Source organism: Gopherus evgoodei, chromosome 3 (genome assembly GCF_007399415.2).
Source record: "Gopherus evgoodei ecotype Sinaloan lineage chromosome 3, rGopEvg1_v1.p, whole genome shotgun sequence".
Taxonomy (NCBI): domain Eukaryota; kingdom Metazoa; phylum Chordata; order Testudines; family Testudinidae; genus Gopherus; species Gopherus evgoodei.
Genome location: NC_044324.1, coordinates 51,475,526 through 51,500,876, shown reverse-complemented (window position 1 = coordinate 51,500,876; position 25,351 = coordinate 51,475,526). Strand labels below are relative to the sequence as shown.

General features: G+C 40.4%; 1 protein-coding gene across 2 annotated transcripts in view; it reads left to right on the top strand.

Moving 5' to 3' along the window:
* Positions 1-25,351, top strand: part of CSMD1 (CUB and Sushi multiple domains 1) — a 2,060,432-nt gene that overhangs the window by 1,734,964 nt on the left and 300,117 nt on the right. For both annotated transcript variants that reach the window (XM_030555566.1, XM_030555565.1), the window contains exon 38: positions 23,428-23,546. In XM_030555566.1, coding sequence (XP_030411426.1) covers positions 23,428-23,546 — 119 coding nt within the window. The remainder of the gene's footprint in view (positions 1-23,427; positions 23,547-25,351) is intronic.

Genomic DNA, 25,351 nt, shown 5'->3' with positions numbered 1-25,351 from the left:
ATATTATGCTAGCAATGTTGTTCCTGCTAAAGAGAAGGTTATTTTATTTATTTCCATATATCTGTACCTTTGAATCCTTTTCTGATCTTAGAGGTCAGCTGTGAAACATTTGGGAAGATTTATTATTATTATTATTTATTGTTTACTGGGTTACATAAAATGTAGAAAAAAATTCTGCAACATTTACAATATAAAAGTGCAAAAACAGGTTAAGATTTTCAGACACTTCTATAGACACTTATAAACAAACACTGCTTTCATTTTTAAAGATATCAGTTATGTTATTTTTCCCCCTCAATAAAACCTTTATGATGGCTTTAATTATGTTGGTTTTGTGCTAGTTTATGTATGGTGCATGATGGAATGCAACAGCCAGTTTGTATATGGCGAACGATAGAATGCAGCAGCTGAGAAGTAGCCATTATGGTGTATTGTGTCAATAATCCATGTGCTAAATAATTTCTAAATTTCCATTGAGTCCAAAAAGTCTTCCCAGTGCATTTAAATTGTAGATCTATTAAAAGTTTTCTAGTGCTTTAATAATATATGCCGGGGTGGCCAAGCTGAGCCTGAGAAGGAGCCAGAATTTACCAATGTACATTGCCAAAGAGCCAAAATAATACGTCAGCAGCCCCCTGTCAGCTCCCCGCCCCCTACTCTCAGCACGTCCCACCCACCGGCAGCCCTGCCAATCAGTGCCTCCACCTCCCTCCCTATATCTCCTGATTAGCTGTTTCATGGCACGCAGGAAGATCTGACGGGGAGGGCAGAGGAGCAAGGTCAAGGGAGGGGACAGGAAGGGATGGAGTGGGGTCAGGGCCTGTGGCGGAGCCAAGGGTTAAGCAGTGAGCACTCCCCAGCACATTGGAAAGTTGGCACCTGTAGCTCCAGTGCCCCAGAGTCAGTGTCTATACAAGGAGCTGCATATTAACTTCTGAAGAGCCGCTTATGGCTCCAGAGCCACAGGTTGGCCACCCTGATATGTACTTTAAGAAACCATAAGCCAGAGGTTGTAAATGTTTTCAGAAAGCAGAGGTGTTGCATAATAAGAGCCTATTCTCAACACTATTGTATATTATTATGTAGTTAGAGTTAAATTAAGCCAAACATGGGAAGTGAGAGATTCGGACATGCAAATACGATAAAGCAAAGACTACAACTATATTAACTTTTAACCAAAGAACCCAGGCAACTCCCTAAACAAATATCCCACTGATATTGAGCCAGGCAACAATATTAGCAACAAGTAGCATAACCAAATACCTAAGGGGAGGCAACCTCCACCTGTATACGCATAATTATAGGATTAGGCCCAAGCTGCTTAAATACCCCCCTCAAACTATTCCTCATGCAAGGTCTAAGTGTCCAGTCTTTGGGTACCGCATTCCATGTGAGAAATTGCTCCCATCCTGTGAACAACAAGGCCCAGGCCCAATGCCTTCCGACCTCTGCATAGGTAAATGCAAATATGGCAGTCCACGGTGGACACTTGTTACTGGGGCACCAACTATTAGCAAGGACATCAGCTCCCCTTAGGTTAGCTAGGAATAAGTTAATTCATCCTCAAAAATCGGTGAGAAATATATCACCCACAGTTTAACCATGTAGTCTTAAGAAAGCACTGACAAGAAACAGCATGAGAATTATGTTTGTGTTTTAATATAAAGTGTGAGTGAGGGTAATATTGAGGGAAAGCTTGAGAAAGGAGGTTGATTCTTTTTTCATTTACCTCTGAATGCGGCAATGTTAGTAGTGATTTCTTTGCTTCTGTCTTTGTCTTAGTTTTTTTTATATCCTCCTCTGCAACTGACAGTTTCATTGTACTGTTGGGGTAACTGTCATGGGAGGTTGTGTTTACAGAGAGACCATCTCTCACATAGAACTAATTCTATCCACCATTGTAAATAACAAATCATTCCCTTGAATTCAGTGGAGATACCCCAGTGTAAATGAGAGAAAAATCAGAGTGTGAGTCTAGGGTATTACTAAGTGATATAATTTATGCAGGTCTCCTTCACTGATTTGCTTGGATCGACACCTTAATGAATGACGCCTTTTGGGGTTATGTGCCTCCAAGATACAATACACACAGGTTGTATTCAAGCTGTGCACTTTTAAGAATAATGTAGCCTAAAAGCTTATAAAGTGCAAATTTACTTTTAAAAGTGACTCTGTGAACATGACATTGTGAGGTTCAGTTTTATAGTCTGCCAATGACTCCAGATCAGTTGTGCTCAGTTACAAGTGAAAAATGTTTTGATGGTAGTGGGGAATTGTATGTTTTTGTTTGTCCTCCTAATCACCAATGCTACAAAACTCTGTGATCTGAAAGTCAAACTGTGCTCAGTCACCAATAACTGATACACTGAGATGTATTTTAGCAGTAATGAGAGGCTGAAATCCTAGCTTCATTGAAATCACAGTGGCATAACTCCTATTGACTGTAGTGGCGTTAGGATTTAACCTTTGGTATTTTTTCAGGTGTACATCATAGTACAACTCAAGGTAGGGATTCTGCAACCGGAGCTTAGTTAACTATTCTGTTGACGTACAGTCATAAAGAATAATTTTCTTTCTCCTAAGGCTGTATTGTCTCTTCAGAACCAGCAGGAGTATAGAAAGCAGGTGTGACTGTGAATACAGAAAGCAAGCAGGTCTGCACAATAAGAAATTGCCATTTTTACTTAGAACAGTTCTTTTTTCTAACCTTAAGCATTCTTTATTATAACATTTATTATACAGCTATACAGAAAGCACAAAATAAGTAAAACTTACACATAGGTCATCTTCCCAGCTTAATAAGAGGAACATTTCTGCCCTTATTTGAAGGAGCAACCCAAAAAGGAAGCAGAGCCAAACAAACTGTGCTGGTGCTATAAACAGTAAGGGGATGCACATATGGGCTAGTGCTTGCTGCTGACTGCTCAGGCTTTTGGCCATTCCGCTACCTGGGGTTTGTACGATTCTTCTCACCACCTTCCCTCCAGTATCATCCTCCCCCTCCTGATATCCCCAGCTTGGTAGTACCCACTTTGAAATAAAAGAGTCCAGTGTTTTGAACGGGGACCTTTAGCCCCATTCTTCCTGAACTGTCAGGAACTGCTTTGCAGCCATCCCCCCTACTATTTCTTCCCAGTTTTCCTCTGATAGGAAAAAGAAGCCGTGGATTTTGAGCTGTGCAGTTTCACCGATCTGGTCAGGCTCCCACTGCTGGCAGCTCTCCTGATTGCTGTGAGGGGATCCAGACACTGAACCTCCATTTGTGTTTTAAGGTTTCCTGGGTCTCAGAAGGCTGTAGCTCTCTTTCCTCCCTTGGCCTTTTTGGCACATTTCATAGGCATTGACTCTCAGTCTGTTATCTCTTTATGGAAGGGGAATCACACAGCCCAGCTGCCTTAGGCACCTAGTGTTTCGTTAGCAAATAGTGAAGCTGAATCCAAGTTAACTTGACCAAGTGGAACTTTATTAAACCTTGTGCTATGCTTTGCCCACATGGGTAAGTTGCTTCCCTCATTCTGTGTTCCTCGATGACCCACTAATGGCAGGGCTCTAAGGGACATGGACCCTCTAATCCCAGTCCCACTGATGAAAACCCCAGGACCAGCAGTAACTTTCAAGATACCCCCATAGCTTAAATACACAACTCCAGCTAAAGGGGGGAGCATTCTGGTTTACCTCTTGAAGGGGCTACGTGATAGGTGTAGCATATAACAAACACAGACTTTGCACAGGACCTGAATGCAGCATCGCTCTGTAATAGCACAAGAAATACACAGATCTATTTAGAAAAAAAATACTAACTGCATTTCCCTGCCTCTGTTTCCTCACCACCCCAGAGAATTCTTTGGACTGGGGTCAGTGTTCTTTGGGCCATGCAAAGTTCTTCTGTTCCAGCAGATGTCTTGTATTTTGAAACATGGAGCTTTCTTTTCTCAGCTCACCTTCTGTGGCCTTTGCCGTCTGTCCCTTTCCCTTGTGTAGCCCTGTGAGTCCTTTTATAACCTGCTTCTTTGTCCTGCTTTAGGGGATTTTCCATTCTCCCAATGCCAACCTGCTGCACGAGGAAGAGGGAATTAGTTTCCCTTAAGATGCAGTTAGTCTTTTGTTGTTGGTGGTGTTCCCAGGTAAGACTTATTTAGGTGCTGATAGGGCTTAACCATTGAATATTATCCCTGATCTGGCAGACATGTGCTTTCAGGCTTGTTAGCCATGGTGGTTATACAGATCAAGGGTATGTGTGTGCTTTGAGCTGGAGGTATAAATTCAAAATCAAAGAGACATACCTATGTTACCTTTGATGAGCTAGCACACTAAAAATGGAGGGTAGTCACTGTGGCGTGAACAGCAGAAGGGGATAGCCTCCTTGAATGTGTACCTCAATCTTTGAAGGGTATGTAGTTTAGGCAAATAGCACCTCCCATCACTTCTGGCCACTGCAGTTATACTCAACTTTTGGTGTACTTGCCAATCAGAGGTAGTGTGAGTATGTCTTCTCGAGCTGGAATTTATAACTTCATCTCAAAGTGCAGACATATACTTAGAGACATGACATGATACACAGCAATTTCATAATGTCAACTTTTTAGTAACTTCATAGTATCAACCAGAATTCATGAATTGCTCAGACAGATCCCCCAAATTATCATCGGCAAACAAAGAGCTTACTTCCTACAAGATTAACCGTCTGCCTCCTTCATTCAGCCGTCCCACTGCTGAACCTGAGTACTTTTTCTATCTAATGTAAACACTGGCATCAAGACCGAAGGAGCTACACTCAGTAGCATCTGGAAGAGACAATGCTTTGAATAGCAAGAGATTATTCCCTAGTAGGTTCATGAGTGTCATAGTATAACCTCCACTCTGAACCTTAGCGTCCAAAAGATGGGGTACCAGCATGAATCCCCCTAAGCTTAATTACCAGCTTAGATCTTGTAGTGCTGCCACCAACCAGGACTTGCAGTGCCTGGTACACTCTGGTCCCCCCAAAACCTTCTCAAAGGACCCCAAGACCCAGACCCTCTGGATCTTACACAAGGAAAGTAAACCCTTTCCCCCACTGTTGCCTCTCCCAAGCTTTCCCTCCCTGGGTTACCCTGGAAGATCACTGTGATTCAAACTCCTTGAATCTTAAAACAGAGAGGAGTGCACCTTGCCCCTCCTCTTTCCCCCTCCTCAAGAGGTAATACAGATTCAAGCTCCGTGAATCTAAAACAGAGGGATTCCCCCTTCCCCCCTCCCTTCTCTCTCCCTGTCTCCCACCAATTCCCTGGTGAGTACAGACTCAAATCCCTTGAGCCTCAACAAGGGGAAAAAATCAATCAGGTCTTAAAAAAGAAAAGCTTTTAATAAAAGAAAGAAAAAAGTAAAAGTTGTCTCTGTAATTAAGATGGTAAAGGTTACAGGGTCTTTCAGCTTATAGACACTAGAGAGAAGCCTTCCCCCCAACACAAATACAAATTAAAATCCTTCCAGCAAAATACACATTTGTAAATAAAGAAAACAATAAAAAAGACTCAACCGCCTTCTACTGTTACTTACTATTTGAACAGAAAATTAGAGAGCCTATTGGTAGGTCTGGTTACTCTCAGAACACAGAGAGAACAACAGACAAACAAACAACACAAAACAAAGACTTCCCTCCACCGAGATTTGAAAGTATCTTGTTTTCTGATTGGTCCTCTGGTCAGGTGGTCCAGGTTCACTGCTTGTAACCCTTTACAGGTAAAAGAGACATTAACCCTTAACTATCTGTTTATGACAATGAGACATCCCTTTCCTTCCCCCTCTGATCAGAAAGGAGAGATAGATAGGAGGGTTTAGATGAGGCAGAGAAGAAGGGATAAAATTACTGGGAAAATTGCCCATGGATAGTGACCACAGGCCAGATCATTACCTTGTGTAAATCATTGTGGGTTCATTGAAGTCAACAGAGTTATACCAGTTGAAAAGCTGGCCCTTAGTCGCAAAAGGTTTTAAAAGTGTCAAACACAGCGCTTTCAATTGCATAGATAGGAATTATGGTAGACACTTAGCATTGTTTTAGCTAAAGTAGGAAGTTCTTGTGGTATAAACACACATAAATATTCATATATATTTAGATAAACCTTGTGGGACTGAAAATTTTGTATAACTATGTACTGTTTGATTTCTGATCAGCTGAATATGCTCTTTGTTTTATTTTTTCCATCTGATCATTTTATTTTCTGCAATATGTTCTCAGTGATGGAAAACTGAGAATGATTTCCTTGCAGCTCATTTTTGTTTAGTTTGTAACTGTTCTGATCTAGTATTTGATTAATTTTTCATTTATTTAAATGTGCTCTTACAGAGCTTATATTTCCTTATGGCAAAGGAATTGATCTGTTTATGTAGTTATTTTCTTGTGCAACAGTAGCTGCCAATCAAAACTATCAATAAAATCAGTGCACTTACCCTGATTCATCACTGAATTTTAAAGACATCTGCATGGTATTGTTTTAATTTTATTTTTCAGACAATAAACCGTGATACTCAGCCTCATGACTGAATAAATCCCTTATGATATGGAGCCTTAAGCATCCATCCCCCTGATGCACATACACAACTCTCATAAATATAATTGGGAATTACTTGTATGCCTCAAGAGAGGAATGGATCCTTTAGTTTGGCCATAAATTTAAAATTTTTGGGAAGGAAAAAATAATCAATCTCTGTAACTATAAAACTTTATTCCATTTCCTAAATTCAAACCATTTGAAACTACATTTTCATATTATTTATTTTTATTACATAATTTAATATATTTCTTTTGCTTTTTTATTTGTGTACTTACCTGTTTTCAAATAAATTTAGGGCCAGACCTTTCTCCTAGGCATGAAACATTTAAAGAAAGGTCCAACCAAGCAAACAAATAAACCTCATATTTCAAAACTTCAGTGGGAAGTGCACCAAGGAATACTGGATACTAGAAGTGGAACACCATGAGGAGTATTTATCCATGGCCCTATGAGTAACCAAATCACACCTTCTCACACTCATCACACAAAGGACGTGCCATTGTGTGATGAGTGTCACATGGGCTCAATTTCCAATTCCATGCCCTCTCCCTCCCCCATGACTTATAGTGTGCGTGTTTTTTCTGAATCTATGCTCTGAAATTTACTAAACATTTCTGTACCAAAATGGTAGCCTTTGCCATAATTCCCTGACAAATATGTTTTAAAATTCAACTGGCATAACATGCTGACAAGTTAATACATAGCAAAATAAAAGAGATCTTGCAGCATTAATTTGTTCTTTAGGGTTAAGATGGTAATTTATATTTCTTACAAAGACTACATTAAACTTTATTTAATTCTATAGAGAGTTGCTTAAGTTGAGATATTTATAGGCAGTGACATTGAATCATTTTATTCTGGTCACAAGACAACTGTAAATATTGAAGAAATCCACTGTGTGGCATTGTTTCTTTTTATTTCAAAAGTACTGTAGGTGTGAACGTGGCTTCAGAAAGCTAGTGCGAGGAATAAAACAGTAAAAATATATAACAGTTAATCCAAAAAGACAGATGTTAGACATTTAAACTATTATTTCATATGCATGTTTGTTTTCCCCAAACTCTGGTAAAATAAATAGCATAATTATTTCTTACAACAGCCAGAAACCACAGTCAACTATTTTTTGTGTTATATTTCTAACATGTATTAGAACAGTGAAAGAGCTAATCATTAAAGTCAGTTGGAATTTTGGGTTAGTAAGTAGTAAATAAATATTGAGAAAAGACATATATATTTGGCCACTTATGTCTGTAAATAAAGTATATGTGATAGCTTGAAATTGTAAGTATCATATTTTAATATAATCTCATAAAATGTGCATTTTGTACAATACCAACTTTAAGAACATATTTTACCCTATTTTTCCTGAAATTTTGGAGACTGCAATGAAGGCATGTTTTCTGGATTTTCTGAGCCTATGTGTTACAGCGAAGCCAAGATCATATGAAATGCTTGATGACTGAGAACTTAAGCTGTATTTTAATTATCTTAGGCTGTTTTGAACCTTGTGTATAATAGGTTGTCAAGTGCCAAAAGTTGTCCATAACTGAAATAACTTCTTCATTGAAAAGAGGAGTAGACACAGGTAAATATATTTAGTAATCCTTATTTCACAAAGATCTCAGATAAATTCTGCAAAAGTAAAGCAGTCACCCCTGCTAAGAACAAGGGATTCTTCTATTCTAAAGAATGTGCCATTTTTTGAATTGGGTATATTGATCATGTCCAGGTTGAAGTCTTTAATGTGGTATGTTTTATTCCTTCAGGTCACTCCCCTACTAAAACAGTTGTGAAGCACAAAACTGCCACCAGTAATTAAACAGGCCCTGATCCTGCAAAGGGATCCCCTCAGATCGAATGTTATAGCCACACAGAATCCTACTGATTTTAATCAGAGACAGACTCCCCATTGGAATAAGGGTCTACTTAGGCAGATTTTTTTTTGTTTATATTTTCCTCAAGATTAGACCTATAATTATAGATTTGTGGCATGTTTGTGGCACCAAAACCCTTGTTATCAGGCAGTAAGTGAGAGAAGGTCTTTGAGAGGGTTATCAGTGCTGACATTGATTTGTTCTCTATCATACTGCAAAGAAGTAGCTGAGCTGTGAAGAGCATGCACAAAGCAAATCCCAGGCTTTTCGATTGCTTGGACTTGACATCTAACATCTAACATATTTTCCCTTTACTACTGACTGCACAGACAGTCCAGTTGAATGTGTTTCAGAGCTTTTGGATCTATTGGGTTTTGGTCATTTTGTTTCCAGATATTAAGATTTAAATTTACTGTCTTTTCGCTTGTTCTGTGATTTTTTGAAATTAACATCCAATGTGAATTGCTCTAGAGTTTAGATCATGAGTCTTTGCAGATGTAAATATAATGAATGAGAATATTATTTTTGATCATTTATCGTTTATAAGTAAATAAAGTAGTTTTCCCATGTACAAAAAATTGTCAATGGACTCATTCTATACTCCTGAAAAAATAATGGCATAGAAATATTGCATGGACTTTTAAGAGTTCTTTTTCTTGGCTGTAATCTTAATTATAGAGCTATTGAGAAGGCTCTATAATCTAATGGTTAAAGTGGGGAACTGGGAGTTATTCCTGACCCTGCCAATGACTTGATGTTTGCCTAGGGGAAAGCCATTTTGCTTCTCGGTGCCTGTCTCTCTGTATGTCAAATGGAGTCAATAATTGGTTATCTCTGGATAGTACTTTGAGTTGCCATAATGGAAGATGTCGTATAACTTCTATATGTTATATTAGAGGTGCAAAACAGTAGTAGTAATAATATTAAGTATGTGACTATTAAAAATAAATATATTAGATTTCTTTATTAGAATCTAATAAAATTACATAGCACACTGCTTGACATACTAATTTGTGCATACATTTACTCTGAACTTTTTTTTCCAGTGTAGTTCCATTAAAACCTGTTTATTGTTGTCCTGGTGACCAATTACACATAGCAAACCTCTGAGTGCGACCCCCTCCCCCTTATAAATTGAAAACACCTTTTTATATATTTAACACTATTATAAATGCTGGAGGCAAAGCAGGGTTTGAGGTGGAGGCTGACAGCTCACGACCCCCAGTAATAACCTTGTGACCCCCTGAGGGGTCCCAACACCCAGTTTGAGAACCTCTGGGTTAATTTAATTTTAGCACCCTGTTTCCATTCACATGCATGTGCTATTTTGAGCATTTCAGTTTTCACAACATAGACTCATCCCAGATTCTGGAACAAGCTCAAATGCTCAGTTCGTGGAGTATGTACATAAGCTGTACTAAAGACAAACCCACAGTAACCATCTCCAGTTTGTGAGGGACCCCATGGAGCCAGTGTCTAGGAAACAGATAAATGCATGGAGGTTAAGTCCATTAATGGCTATTAGCCAGGATGGGTAAGGAATGGTGTCTCTAGCCTCTGTGTCAGAGGGTGGAGATAGATGGCAGGGGAGAGATCACTTGACCATTACCTGTTAGGTTCACTCCCTCTGGGGCACTTGGCATTGGCCATTATCGGTAGACAGGATACTGGGCTAGATGGACTTTTGGCTTGACCCAATATGGCTGTTCTTATGTTCTAACCTAAATGAACCCAAAGTTATGGAGACAGATATGAGTCAAGGAAGCTAGCAGAGTATCAGAAACCTGGAAAAATCTCTGACTGGATGGGCTCAGGCGTTTGGTCACAAGCTGAAGTGGTTCAAAAGTTTTGGATTTTTTTTAAGCAGAATTTTATATTGGTTCTTTAAACAATCAAACACAGCAAGCAGCAAATATTTGGCCACACACTTCTGAAACCCCAAACCATATTCACGTTTTAGCAGACTAATTTCAGCTTTTCAATTAAAAAAAACACAACAAATTTTGAAGGAAAGCAGAGTTACGTGATTTTTTTCTGCTTTTTAAAAACCCCTAGTTTTCGATCCAAAAAAAGTTTTGACGGATAATATTTGTCCAACCCTTTTAATGAGCTTTAATGCCTTTTTAGCACTAGCTGATTCTGAGAACCAGTGGTAGCTTGTAAAGAAGTTTTCTCAAAACTGGGTTTGTGCCGAGATGCATAAGTTTTATTTTTCCCAGGGCTGCCCGTGGGGGGGAGCAAGTGGGGCAATTTACCTGGGCCCCACAAGGGCCCCCACGAGAATATAGTATTGCAATTTTTTTTAATGGAAGGGGCCCCCGAAATTGTTTTGCCCCAGGCCCCCTGAATCCTCTGGGCAGCCCTGACTAGAAAACATCACATCCCCTCTCAGTCTTCTCTTTTTCCAGACTAAACAAACCCTCATAGGTCATGTACAAAGTACAATTTAGATGGGGCTACTATAAGGTGGGTGCATAACTGGCTGGATAACCGTACTCAGAGAGTAGTTGTTAATGGCTCCCAATCCTGCTGGAAAGGTATAACAAGTGGGGTTCCGCAGGGGTCTGTTTTGGGACCGGTTCTGTTCAATATCTTCATCAACGATTTAGATGTTGGCATAGAAAGTACGCTTATTAAGTTTGCAGACGATACCAAACTGGGAGGGATTGCAACTGCTCTGGAGGACAGGGTCAAAATTCAAAACGATCTGGACAAATTGGAGAAATGGTCTGAGGTAAACAGGATGAAATTCAATAAAGATAAATGCAAAGTGCTCCACTTAGGAAGGAACAATCAGTTTCACACATACAGAATGGGAAGAAACTGTCTAGGAAGGAGTATGGCAGAAAGAGATCTAGGGGTCATAGTGGACCACAAGCTTAATATGAGTGAACAGTGTGATACTGTTGCAAAAAAAGCAAACATGATTCTGGGATGCATTAACAGGTGTGTTGTAAACAAGACACGAGAAGTCATTCTTCCGCTTTACTCTGCGCTGGTTAGGCCTCAACTGGAGTATTGTGTCCAGTTCTGGGCACCGCATTTCAAGAAAGATGTGGAGAAATTGGAGAGGGTCCAGAGAAGAGCAACAAGAATGATTAAAGGTCTTGAGAACATGACCTATGAAGGAAGGCTGAAGGAATTGGGTTTGTTTAGTTTGGAAAAGAGAAGACTGAGAGGGGACATGATAGCAGTTTTCAGGTATCTAAAAGGGTGTCATCAGGAGGAGGGAGAAAACTTGTTCACCTTAGCCTCCAATGATAGAACAAGAAGCAATGGGCTTAAACTGCAGCAAGGGAGATTTAGGCTGGACATTAGGAAAAAGTTCCTAACTGTCAGGGTAGTCAAACACTGGAATAGATTGCCTAGGGAAGTTGTGGAATCTCCATCGCTGGAGATATTTAAGAGTAGGTTAGATAAATGTCTATCGGGGATGGTCTAGACAGTATTTGGTCCTGCCATGAGGGCAGGGGACTGGACTCGATGACCTCTCGAGGTCCCTTCCAGTCCTAGAGTCTATGAGTCTATGTTTTCTAGACCTTTGATCATTTTTGTCACACTTTTCTGGACTCTCTCCAGTTTTCCATGTCCTTCCTTAAATGTCACATCCAGAACCGGACACAATACTCCAGTTGAGGCCTGATCAGTGCAGAGTAGACCGGAAGAATTACTACTTGTGTCTTGCTTACAACATTCCCGCTAATACATCCCCAGAATGAAAGAGAAGAAATAAGGTGGAGGAAGACAAAGAAGGGAGTGCCACACAGAAGATGGTGATGGTGGCAACCATGATGATAACGTTCTTTCCTTTAAGCCAACTCTTCCTCCAGCCATTTTAATTTCCTCCTGAAGTCTCTTTCTTGAGGACCCCCAAAAGAGTTTATAGGCAATGTAGTACTTTGTCCACTAATTAGGTCTAATTGCTGACACACCACGAATTTTGCTCGTTTAATTTCCAATTCCATTCTCCTTTGTTTACCAGTCTTGATTTCAACATAGTCCTTGGGTGGTGTCAATAAAGTTTTTTATCTGAACTAATTAAGTTTTTCTGTCTCCTTTTCATATCCCTTCTGTCATTTATTGTTAAAGGTGGTAACATTTTATGAATTGTTACCCACTTTCCAGCAACTGAGCGCACAAGTGCGGTAAGACTGCTATATCCCAATTACTACAGTAAGTGTCTTGATTAATTTTGTTCTCCACATCTTGATTTTGCATTTCCCTTTTTACCCTTCCCTTTTCTTCTTAGTGTAATGCCCTCTTGACTAGTCTACCCAGCCTGTCCCATAAAGGATTGGTTTCTCTTCTGTTGAGATGGATACCATCCAAACTGTGCACTCCCAACCCCATGAACACCAAAACTGTCTCCCTTACACTCCTTAACAAGCCAGATTATGTCCACAATCTTCTGCCTTCTGTTTTTCTTTGCTCGCAAGAAAGGAAGGATTTCTGAGATCACTTGGACATTCTGCTCCTTCTGAATTCCCTGAAGTCATCTATTAACTGTCAGTCATCCTGTGAAGCAGCATTATTAGTGTCAATATCCACTTAGCAGTGGATCCTTGCCTTCTAACTTCAGAATCCTGTCCAATCTTAGATTCATAGATTCTAGGGTCAGAAGGGACCAATGTGATCATCTAGTCCGACCCCCTGCACAAAGCAGGCCACAGAACCCTACCCATCCACTTCTATAACAAATCCCTAACCTATGCCTGAGTTATTGAAATCTTCAAATTGTAGTCTGAAGACCTCAAGCTGCAGAGAATCCACCAGCGAGTGACCCATGCCCCACACTGCAGGGGAAGGCGAAAAATCTCCAGGGCCTCTGCCAATCTGCCCTGGAGGAAAATTCCTTCCCGACGCGAAATATGGCGATCAGCTAAACCCTGAGCATGTGGGCAAGACTCACCAGCCAGCACTCAGGAAAGAATTCTCTGCAGTAACTCAGATCCCATCCCATCCAACATCCCATCACCAACCACTGGGCATACTTATCTGGTGATAATCAAAGATCAGTTGCCAAAATTAGGCTCTCCCATCATACCATCCCTTCCATAAACTTATCAAGCTTAATCTTAAAGCTAGGTATGTCTTTTGCCCCCACTACTCCCCTTGGAAGGCTGTTCAGAACTTCACTCCTCTAATGGTTAGAAACCTTCATCTAATTTCAAGTCTAAACTTCCTAGTGTCCAGTTTATACCCATTCGTTCTTGTGTCTACATTGGTACTAAGCTTAAATAATTCCTCTCCCTCCCTAATATTAATCCCTCTGATATATTTATAAAGAGCAAGCATATCCCCCCTCAGCCTTCTTTTGGCTAGACTAAACAAGCCAAGCTCTTTGAGTCTCCTTTCATATGACAGGTTTTCCATTCCTCGGATCATCCTAGTAGTCCGTCTCTGAACCTGTTCCAGTTTGAATTCATCCTTCTTAAACATGGGAGACCAGAACTGCACACAGTATTCCAGGTGGGGTCTCACCAGCGTCTTATATAACGGTACTAACAGGTGCCTAACAGTCACTTAACTTCTGTCTTGGCTCTGAGAAGACAGCAGACTGTCCTACTCCCTGCTTTCTCTTGAAGAGCATTATTTCCACTCTTCCAAGGATAGTCTGTCTTCCTTGGATAATTGGAGATTTCTTTGTCGGCATGTTAGATTTTCTTATGAGTTGGAGTGAGCAGCCATCTAGAGATCTATACCATACACCTCTCTATTCCATTCAACAAGAGAGATCTTCAGAAATCTTTTTCTTTTTTCAGTTTCCATGCCCAGGACTTGTTAAATGATGGACAAGTTTAGCTGTGTGGAATTTCTCCTGATCCTTTTTCCTCTGCTAGTTACAGTCAACACATCCTCATCTGCCTCCAACCTGGTAGAATTCTGCCTTGTCCTTTTGTCTCTGGTGACTGCAAACTGTCAAGCTGCCTCTAATTTCCCCTCCCTTTCTCTGATTCCTCTGTGTCCAGTTCCTTTTTCCATGAACTTGGGTGCTTCCTGAATCTGGTTGTATTAGACCTGCTCAGTTTCTGAGGCCTCACCGTGTCTGTACTTGTTTTTCCAATCCAAGAATCTTTTCTTCCAGCACAACCACTGACTTGCTCTTCATACATAGGAAATCCCTTTTGGCATGTGGCAGGAAAGAAAACATAGCACATTTATTGTAGGTCTCAACCACTGATTCATCACTGATCATCATAGTACTGAATGTAGAACTGCATCTAGAAAGTAATCCCCCCCTGTTTGCCTCTCCTGTTCACTTGGTCAGGAGTTTGCCTGGCAACTAGCTTATATTAAGCCTTCCTTCTCAGCTCTACCCCCTTGCTAACAGGGAGGGCTTAACTACTCAGACTTCAAACACAGGCTGATCAAAACCCCAAGGGTCCTAATCACCCCCTCCCTTGAGATACAGACAGATTGGTCTGTCTCACCTGGCCTGTTCAGGGCCCCTCAGCCCAGCTACACAACTCTCACAGAAAGCAAACAATGACAGATCAAAGACCCCACTCAGAAAGTACCTCTACTTCCAAGACCACAGTCCTCAGCTATGTCTTCCAGAATTCCTGTTTGCCACTCCTGTTTGCCTACCCAAATGATTAGTAACATATCTCAGTTACTCAGGAGAAGAGAGAGAGAGAGAAGGAGACAAATAATGTGAATTAATACAACTTACCAAATACCTCCTGGTGTGTATGATTCCTGCTACTTAAATATCTACACTTGTTTGTCCACAGTTTAGTTCAATGTAGAGAAAATTTAAACTAAAATGAATCACAATTCAGAGCCCTGATTTGTTGTTTAATGGAACGTATTAGCCCAAAAAGACCAAAGAAGCCTATTTTATTTTGTTTTGTTGTACTTGTTTTACTGAACCTTCCAGTTTGTTTTCATACACTTCTTGTTCAATCCATGCATGCTGCTTTCAGTGTGCATCTAAGTGCACTGAGCCTTAACACACCATAAAACATCCTTGAAGAAGCACAGTATGGATTGAAATTTTCAAGCCTGAAGGCATTGTTACAATAGAACTATAAGAAATTGATGCAAAGCTTCAGGGAGAACCCTCCAGTGCAGCCCTTTCAGGGGCAGCAATGCAGTCAGATGGAGCAGACTAGGAACTATCTGCAGCAAGTACATCAGAACAAGTGGGAGAGGGGGTGATGAGACCACACTGGGACTACTCAATACCCCCAGGACACAGAACTGTGCAGTGGAGACCACCCCTCTCTTGGGGGAGCCAGGCTCCATGTGATCTCCCCTCTCTCCTTCAGTTCTGTTGTCTTGGGAAAAGGAGAAGCTCCAAGGCAGAATCAGCCCAGGAGCACAGACTTATCTGGGAGGATCAAACTGATTAGCATATTGTCAGATACTGAGTTGCAAAAGATGTGCTATTCCACAGAGAAGAAACATTTCACTATACCTAATCATTTATAAGCTGAAACAGGGTTAAACTACAGCAGCAATTCTACACTCTTCTTTCTACACTACTTTCCCATTGAATTTGAAGTCAGGTTCAAGGCTTTGGTCCTTACTTTCAAAGCTCTCCTAGCTACTTAAAGGACTGCCTCACTCAGTGTGAGCATGACCAACCATTACAACTGTGTTCCTCTGGAACAATGGATATGTCAACTTCCATAGTGAGACTTCTGAGCACAGGAGAGAACAGCTGGCCCAGAACTATGAACTCCTTTATGGAAAACATTAGAATGACCCAAATCTTACTAACTTCCAATCAGAGTGTAAAACCTGCTTCATCTTCTCCTTTCTCTAAACTGTAAAATAAATAAAACTAATTACATTTAAAAACAACAATCTTACTGGCCCGAAGTGGCTTGAGAGAAATAGAGAGCCTCCTTGTGTATATGTTTGGCTTTGTAAGGCATTCATGTGCCTTGGTGATGAGCAGTAGATAAATAGATGACTGGGGGCATAAGGCTAAAACCTTGTCTGTATCAAAAATTGTAAATAGCATTATCTGAAGCGCAATTATATTTTTGTAGAAAGACTGAGGTCTCTGGATAATTTGAGATATTGTTGCATGATGAACCATCTGGAACAACAGACTCCAAAATGTCACATATCAAAGTAAGGCCAAATATCATGTAATTTCTGTACTGAACATTCTGTCAAGTCACACTTACTGTCACCAAATGGGTTAGATTCCATTAGAAAGCAGTAAGAGCTGTAACATTTAGTGGGATTTAGCATGCAAGTCAGTGAAGTGAAGGGTATACAGTACCACTGCCAAAAAAAGCATCTTTTGACTGGCCGTTCATTGAAAGATATGACAGAAAATGCTAAAACCCGTTCTCACACAGTGTAAAAGTTTCAGTCTGCTCTGTTTTCTCCGCATGGCACTCTGATTCGGTTAAATCAAATAAAGAATATATTAAACTTGCTTCAATTATACATAGATAACTTCATGATTATTATCCATGTTAATTCTTCTTTGACTTTAATGAAAGTTGTTTAAATTCATTTAATGTGATAGTGTTTTATTGGCTATCCACCTGAGAAGTCTTGTATCCATTTTTTATTCTATCATGTGTATGGTCTAATATGCACTTATTAAATGTATTCCTGTTTGAGAAAATAGGTATGAATAACTGGAGCATAAGACTAAGACTCCCCGCACTGTTGATTAAACCATTCCTCATTTGCAGGACCTTTTTACACAAGTGCAGCAAACATGTCTAGATTTTCCTGTGCGGTTTGGAGAATATCAAGATTCCTTATAGCTACAGTCCACAGCATAAACACTGAGACTGTTATAGTAATATTTGTTTGCTGCTTGTTTATAGAGTTTTGTTTTCAGATACACATATGTATCTTATAGCAGAATTGAGTCTTAATATTAAAATAAGAAAAGAATGAAAAAAAACTTTGAAAAATTAATGCTGTACATCAGGGGTCGGCAACCTTTCAGCAGTGGTGTGCCGAGTCTTCATCTATACACTCTAATTTAAGGCTTTGTGTGCCAGTAATACATTTGAACATTTTTAGAAGGTCTCTCTATAAGTCTATAATATATAACCAAACTACTGTTATATGTAAAGTAAACAAGATTTTCAAAATGTTTCAGAAGCTTTATTTAAAATTAAATTAAAATGCAGATCTTATCAGTTTAGTGTGATCCTTGTCCTTGCTTTGCCTTGCTGAATTTTCCAATGTCTGGGGGCAACTATTTAGATACTTTAAGCTGCACACAGGCTTCTGATTTATAAGTTGATAATCAGCTGGCAGGAGGTCAGCGGCTGGAACCCCAGATCGGCAGCTGAGGTGAGTGGAGCTGGCGGCTGGTAGGGCTGAGCAGGGCTGGAAGCCTGGACCCTGTCTGGCAGGTGGCCTGCGCTGGAACTCCAATTGGAAGCAAGGTGAATGGAGCTGCAGAGGGGACCCTGACTGGCAAGGGGCCAGCAGCCAGAACCCCAGAGCAGCGGCAGGCTGACCGCCACCACTCTGGGATTTCCACCATCAGCTCCTGCCAGCTGGGGTCTCAGCCTGCTGCCAGCCTACGGTTCCTTCACCCAGGCCAGCAGTGGATGCTGAGTGGGATGCTGGTAGGGAAGGGGCCAGCAGCAGGAACCCCAGAGTGGCAGCAGGCTGAGCAGCTCAGTCTGCCATCGCTCTGAGGTATTCACCACCAGCTCCTTTCCATCTGGGGTCTCAGCCTGCTGCTAGCCTGGGGTTCCTTCCCCCAAGCCAGCAGTAGGTACTGAGTGGGGCTGCCGCGGGGGGGATGCTGGCTGGCAAGGGGCCAGCAGCGGGAACCCCAGAGTGGTGGCGGGCTGAGCTCTGGGGTTTCCATTACTGCTACTCTGGGGTTTCCACCACGGGTTCCTGACAGCTGGGGTCTCAGCCCACTGCCAGCCTAGGGTTCCATCCCCCAGGCCAGCAGCTGGTGCTGAGTGGTATCTGCGACGGGACCCCGGCTAGCAGGAGCCAGCAGTGGAAACCCCAGAGCAGAAGTGGGCTCAGCAGCTCAGCCCACCGCCGCTCTGGCTGGGGTCTCAGCCCGCTGCCAGCCTGGGGTTTCTTCCCCCAGGCCAGCAGCGGTTGCTGAGTGAGACCGGTGGCGGGACCCCAGCTGGTAAGGGGCCAGCAGCGGGAACCCCAGAGTGGCTGTGGGCTGAGCAGCAAAACCCATCCCATGTGCCATAAAAAATCAGCTCACGTGCCACCTTTGGCATGCATGCCGTAGGTTGCCGACCTCTGCTGTACATGTTCTGTCCTAAAACAAATTAAGCTGTACCCACAAATGTATATGTTTCACATAAACTAGACAATAGGGGGAGGGATAGCTCAGTGGTTTGAGCATTGGCCTACTAAACTCAGGGTTGAGTTCAATTCTTGAGGGGGCCATTTAGGGATTTGGGGCAAAAATCTGTTTGTGGATTGATTCTGATTTTGAGCAGGGGTTTGGACTAGATGACCTCCTTCCAACCCTGGCACTCTTTTTTTTTTTTTTTTTTTAATGCACTATGTGCCTGCCTTCAATTGGCAAGGGTCATGCTGGGTCAGTGACCTGAGCTTTTTTTCTGATTTGTTTTGGAGGATGCCATTTTGTTCACCAGAATCTCAGCTCTCAGTTAAAAAGGAGAGAAAAAACCTACGTCTCCAAGTCCTTTTGTGAAGAAAACTTAAAAACATGAAGCAAGTGTAATCAATGAAATAATGTGTGCATTGCTCTGTTCATCTTGATAGGACCTTAGCACAGATGGTAATTTAAATGTTGACTGATTGACAATAATGTTGGCTATTTCACTGCTGTTCTAAGCATATAAGAAAGGACCATATCATATAGAAGTGGTAGCTCATTTCAATGCCACGATTAGGTGCCACCTAGGAGAATACCAACACTCCCCCCGCCCCCAACCATTTTGACATTTAATTTTGAAATAACACTGCAAAATGTTTCATTTGACTCAAATTAATTTCTTTGGTTTTAGTGAGGGGAAAAAATCAGTTTTAGTTCAAAACAAGCCCCTCCACCTTCATTTTCCCCTGATTTGTTTTTAGTTTGGCCACTGAATCAAAAAAAAAATCACTCAGCTCTAGTGGTGTGTGTGGGGCCAGAAAGTTTCCTTTGTGGTTGTGGAAACACCTTCTACTGGAGGGTCTCTGAAGACTCAGGCTGACCATTGCAGGAGTTATATTTAGGACCCTGCCAAATTCATCATCCATTTTGGTCAATTACATGGTCATAGGATTCTGAAAATTGTAATTTCATTATTTCATATATTTAGAACTGAAATTTCATAGTGTTGTAACTGTAGGGGTCCTGGCCCAAAAAAGGATGGTGGAGGCTGCAAGGTTATTGTAGGGGGGTCACGGTATTGCCACTCTTATTTCTGCACTGCTGCTGGCGGTGGTGCTGCCTTCAGCGCTGAGCAGCCAGAGAGCTGTGGCTGTTGGCTAGGAGCCCAGTTCTGAAGGCAGCACCACTGCCAGCAGCAGCGCAGAAGTAAGGATGGCATAGTAGGGTATTGCATCCAGCTATCCAGCCCTGAAGGCAGCACAGAAGAAAGGGTGGCAATATGATGACCCCCTCTACAATAACCTTGCAACCCCCCCATCCTTTTTTGGGTTGGGACCACTGGGACCCCTGGTTTGAGAAACATTGGTGAAATCTGAATAGTATAGGGTAAAAGTACACAAAAGACTAGATTTCATGGATGAGACCAGATTTCACAGTCTGTGACACATTTTTCACAGCTGTGAATTTGTTAGGGCCCTAGTTATATTCAGTTCTTGTTATCTGGCTTTTCTTCCCAATCTTGAGGGCTAGAAACATTTTTAATGAGTTTCTGACTTCATCACATGACTCTGAGAGCAGAGATTCAAGACAAGTGCTCTATGCTATATATGCCCCAATTTGGCCCTACCTATAGATGTTTGTCCAGGCACAGTGATGGGGAACAAATCTTGAGGGGCCCGGCTAAGTACATGATTATATTGTGAACTTACGTGCAACCTACTGTGAATGGCATCTCTCAAACTCCACAATGCATTGACACTTCTAGGAGGAAGAAAGAGCAGAAACAAATCTTACTTTAAAATCAATTTAATCTACTGTGACATCTAAAACAATAAAATACTAGGCACAGCTAGGCATAACGAGATCAAACTAATTAGAGACTTAAAGGATAACAAGAAAACATTCTACAAATATATTAGAAGCAAGAGGAAGATGAAGGACAAAATAGGCCTTTTTCTCAGTGAAGGGGGAAAAACAACAACAGAAAATGTGGAAATGGCAGAAGTGCTAATTGATTTTTTTATTTCAGTTTTCACCAAAAAGTTTGGTAACGATTAGATGTCTAACATAGTGAATGTCAGTGAAAATGAGGTAGGATCTGAGACTAAAATAGGGAAAGAACAAGTTAAAAATTACTTAGACAAGTTAAATGCTTTTAAGTCACCAGGGCCTGATTAAATACATCCTAGAATACTCAAGGAGATGACTGAGGAGATATCTGAGCCATTAGCGATTATGTATGAAAAGTCATGGAAGACGAGAGAGATTTCAGAGGACTGGAAAAGGGCAAATATAGTTCCAAACTATAAAAAGGGAAATAAGGACAACCCAGGGATTGACAGACCAATCAGCTTAACTTCAGTACCTGGAAAAATAATGGCACAAATAATTAAGCAATCAGTGCACAAACACTTAGGAGAAATAAGGTGATAACTAACAGTCAGCATGGATTTGTCAAGAACAAATGTGTCAAACCAACCTAATAGTTTCCTTTGGCAGAGTAACAAGCCTTGTGGATAAGGGGAAAGTGGTAGATGTGGTATATCTTGACTTTCGTAACACTTTTGATACTGTCTCATAAATAAGCCAGGGAAATAGAACCTAGATGGAGCTTCTGTAGGGTGGGTGCATAACTGGTTGGAAAAACCATTCCCAGAGTATTGTTATCACTGGTTCACAGTCATGATGGAAGGGCATAATGAGTGGGGTCCCACAAGGATCAGTTCTGAGTCCAGTTCTGTTCAATATCTTCATCAATGGTTTAGATAATGACAGAGAGTGTACACTTATAAAGTTTATGGATGATATCAAGCTGGGAGGTGTTGCAAGTGCTTTGGAGGATAGGATTAAAATTCAAAATGATCTGGACAAACTGGAGAAATGGTCTGAAGTAAATAGGATGAAATTCAATAAGGACAAATGCAAAGTTCTCCACTTAGAAAGGAACAATTAGTGACAAACATACAAAAGCAAAAATGACCGTGTGCTCAGCACTATTGCAGAAAGAGATCTGGGGTTCACAGTTGATCACAAGCTAAATATGAGTGAACAGTGTAACACTGTTGAAAAAAAGCAAACATCATTCTGAGATGTATTAGCAGAAGTGTTGTAAACAAAACACAAGAAATAATTCTTCTGCTCTACTCCATGCTGATTAGGCCTAAACTGGAGTATTGTGTCCAGTTTTGGGCACCACATTTCAGGAAAGATGTGGATAAATGGGAGAAAGTCCAGAGAAGGGCAACAAAAACGATTAAAGGTCTAGAAAACATGACTTTTGATGGAAGACTGAAAAAAAATGGTTTTGTTTAGCCTGGACAAGACTAAGAGGGGACATAACGGTTTTCAAGTGCAAGACAGATTGTTACAAGCAGGAGGGAGAAAAATTGTTCCTGTTAACCTCTGAGGATAAAACAAGGAGCAATGGGCTTAAATTGCAGCAAGGATGGTTTAGGTTCGACATTAGAAAAAGCTTCCTAACTGTCAGGTAGTTAAGCACCAGAATATATTGCCTAGGAGGTTGTGGAATCTCTATCATTGAATATTTTTCAGAGCAAGTTAGACAAACATCTGTCAGGGATGGTCCAGATAATACTTAGTCCTGCTGTGAGTGCAGGGTACTGAACTGGACAGAGATCCCTTCCAGTCCTACAATTTTAGGATTCAGTGGGCATCACAAAAGACTGGCTTTGAAAGGCAAAGATAAATTGTTTCTTTATACTCCCTACAGCTTCCATTAAGTCTTAAGCTATTTTGAGCTGTTCCAAGTGCTCCAAGCTGCCTCTATGTGGGAAGTCGCGTTTTACTTCCTGTAAAAAGGTGTTAGTTTTGCTTGTTTGGCTACCTAAGCAAAGAAGATTTAAAACAATCTAGTCAACTCTTAATTGTTTCTTGGTAACAGATTTGTGTGTGAAAGGAACAAACAGAATTCAGGTTCTGAATATGCTGGGGGAGCTTCGTTGTGTCATCAGACACATGCCCTTATGGTTAGTGAAATCAAGTTGGGAGATACTGGGCCTATTATTTTAGATTCTTAGTTTCCCAGAAGAACAACAATATTTTCTCTCAAATGAGTGGCAGTTTAGACATGTCCTCTGCATCTTTCAAGGTTGCTGATCTACTGATTATCATTATGACTGTAAGCATCCTGTATTGGTGAAGATTATTGACCAGATTGTGGTGGAACAATTTTGATGTCATCTGGAACGCTCAAATTTCATCAATTCCTTTCAATCTCTCTTTCAGCTTTGGTATAGAGCTGCAGTGGAACTTGTTGACTGATGACCTCCTAGTGATGAACACTAGTTATTTGTTATTCTGAGATTTTTTTTAGATCTTCATCTCATCTGAGGTAGTCGGTGTTGCTTAACCAGTTCTGTTTATATTTTTTTCCTCTTTTCAGAAAGCAGAAGGATTGAAGTCTCCAAAGACAGTATAGCTTATAATTTAAAGTAATTGATAACTTTTAGTTGAAGAGTGTATTTAATAATCCCATAGCAAAGAATGTTCATGCGTTACACATTAGAATCTTTGCATATAAATATTGCCATTTGGATGTTGTGTGAAAATTCTGAGCACTTTAAAGATAGATTGAACATTTTAAGCACAGTTAAATTTAATATTAAGTAAATGAAATGTGATTTTTAACTCATTTGTTACTGTCTGATTTCTGAAATACTGTGAAGAATTAAGTCAGAGGAGAGAAGAGTTTTCATTAACTTACCTATATCTTTTCAATCTTTGTATTTACATTTTTCAGCTGTAGGCCTAGCTGCTTGTCCAGAACCAATACTTCCTAGCAATGGAATCAAAATGGGAGATAGATATATGGTGAATGATGTTTTGTCTTTTCAATGTGAGCCAGGATACACATTACAGGTACTCATTTCTTTTTTCTTCAGAAGATAGTGTGTTATGGATTGTAATACAAAATTATAGATTTTAACTAAAGACTGTTGTCTAAGAGTAATGATTCCTCATCAGCTAGTAGCTAGAAACCATTTAGGATGGATAGGTAAACACAGCAATAGCTAACATTTGTACTCCAGTGAATAAATTTGTCATCAGACTGGAAGTGTTAGCAAAGAGACAGATGATTGAAAGGACGTGGAGATCGAACTGCATTCTCTCACTTCTAAAAGTGGTTTCTCTAAGTGAAATTTGAGGCACATTGATGAGACTATATAGTACGAATCTCAGTGATATTCATGTTCTGCTGAGAAATAGGTCAGTTTCCAGTACCATCTTTCATGAACATAAAATGTATTGAAAAAAAAATCTAAAGGAAAGAAATATGGCACAGGAATGCACGTACTGGAGATGTTTACCATGCAGACACTAGTTTAGTCTCCGATGGTAAACAAGCTATTTGCCCATTGCAAACACTTTTTTGCCTGTGACAGTTAACATGTGAATCCCAGACTAAAGTTTATTTCCTTGTCTTAATGGATCCTAATGTGTAGTTACTCTTCTGGTTCCTAATTATTTTTGTTAGTAAGGCAAACAAATGCAAATCAATGAATACAGTATTAGGAAAATACAATTGCATCTTCATAATTAAGAGCTGTATTCATTAGGAAATGAGGTATGTGAAACCGAAGTATGAATGATCTATTTATCTCCCTCTTTCTGAGGCTGAAAAAAGTCTGTTGTGGTTAATTCAGTTCTTTCCCCCAGTTTGTGGCTTTGGTTTGCTCAGTTGCAGTTGTCCTGTTATGGTGACCAGGAATGTCATAATCAGAAGTTCCTTTACAATACCATGCTATATTCTCCCCTAGGTACACATTTATTGTAGACCTGTCTTATTTCCATATAAATTCAGAACTCAACTCAACAGACAGGGTTGACTCCATATACTGTAACACTTTCCAGGATGCATACAATAGCTGCTTAAAGTCTTCTTCTGCAGAATCCTGCAGGAAAGATCTCAATACTTTTCAGAACTGTTGAAATCTCTATTACAATGTACTGATTCTGCCTCAACAGAGCGTTTACATTTTTTTGCATCTCACCTTGTCTTTCTCAGGCAGATATAGCAATGGACTTGTAACTCAGCTAGGACGATTGCTTGAACTGAATTGGGTTCAAAACACTTAAAAAAAAATAAAGCTTCTAAAAGGCATAATTGGCCAGAGTTTTAAAAGGTGTTGATCAGTGTAGCTCCATTCAGCCAGTGGAGCTATGTCAATTTAAATCAGCTGTAGATCTGCCCCTAATTCTTCAGGCATATTATTCACATCTGTCAGGTTTAATTTGGTTTTCATTAGGCTTTAAAAGAAAAAGCAATGGAGCTCAAACCAACTACCTGCAATTGCATATGAGAAGTAATTCTAAAGCTGTGAAAGGGAATGTGTGGCCCAGGAAGGGGGGGGATTTAAAGCAGCGGAATTGTGTTGTGGAGTGGACTTATGGAACAGAGACAATATAACTTCTGTTCATTCTTCAAAAGTGCTTTTACAGCCCGTATGATTGCTTCCTGAATGTATTTGTTAAGTGCAGAGATAGTTGTTAGTTCTCAGTCATATTACAAACTTATCCATTGCAGAAATCAGAATTGTGTGTGGTGATGGGGACGGGCTGAGGATGTGAAGTGGTTTGTTCTAGAGCTAGTTCAATTATTTTAAAATATTTTAGATGAAAAGGCAAATATTTTCATGGAATGTTTGAGTAAATGTTTTCCTACT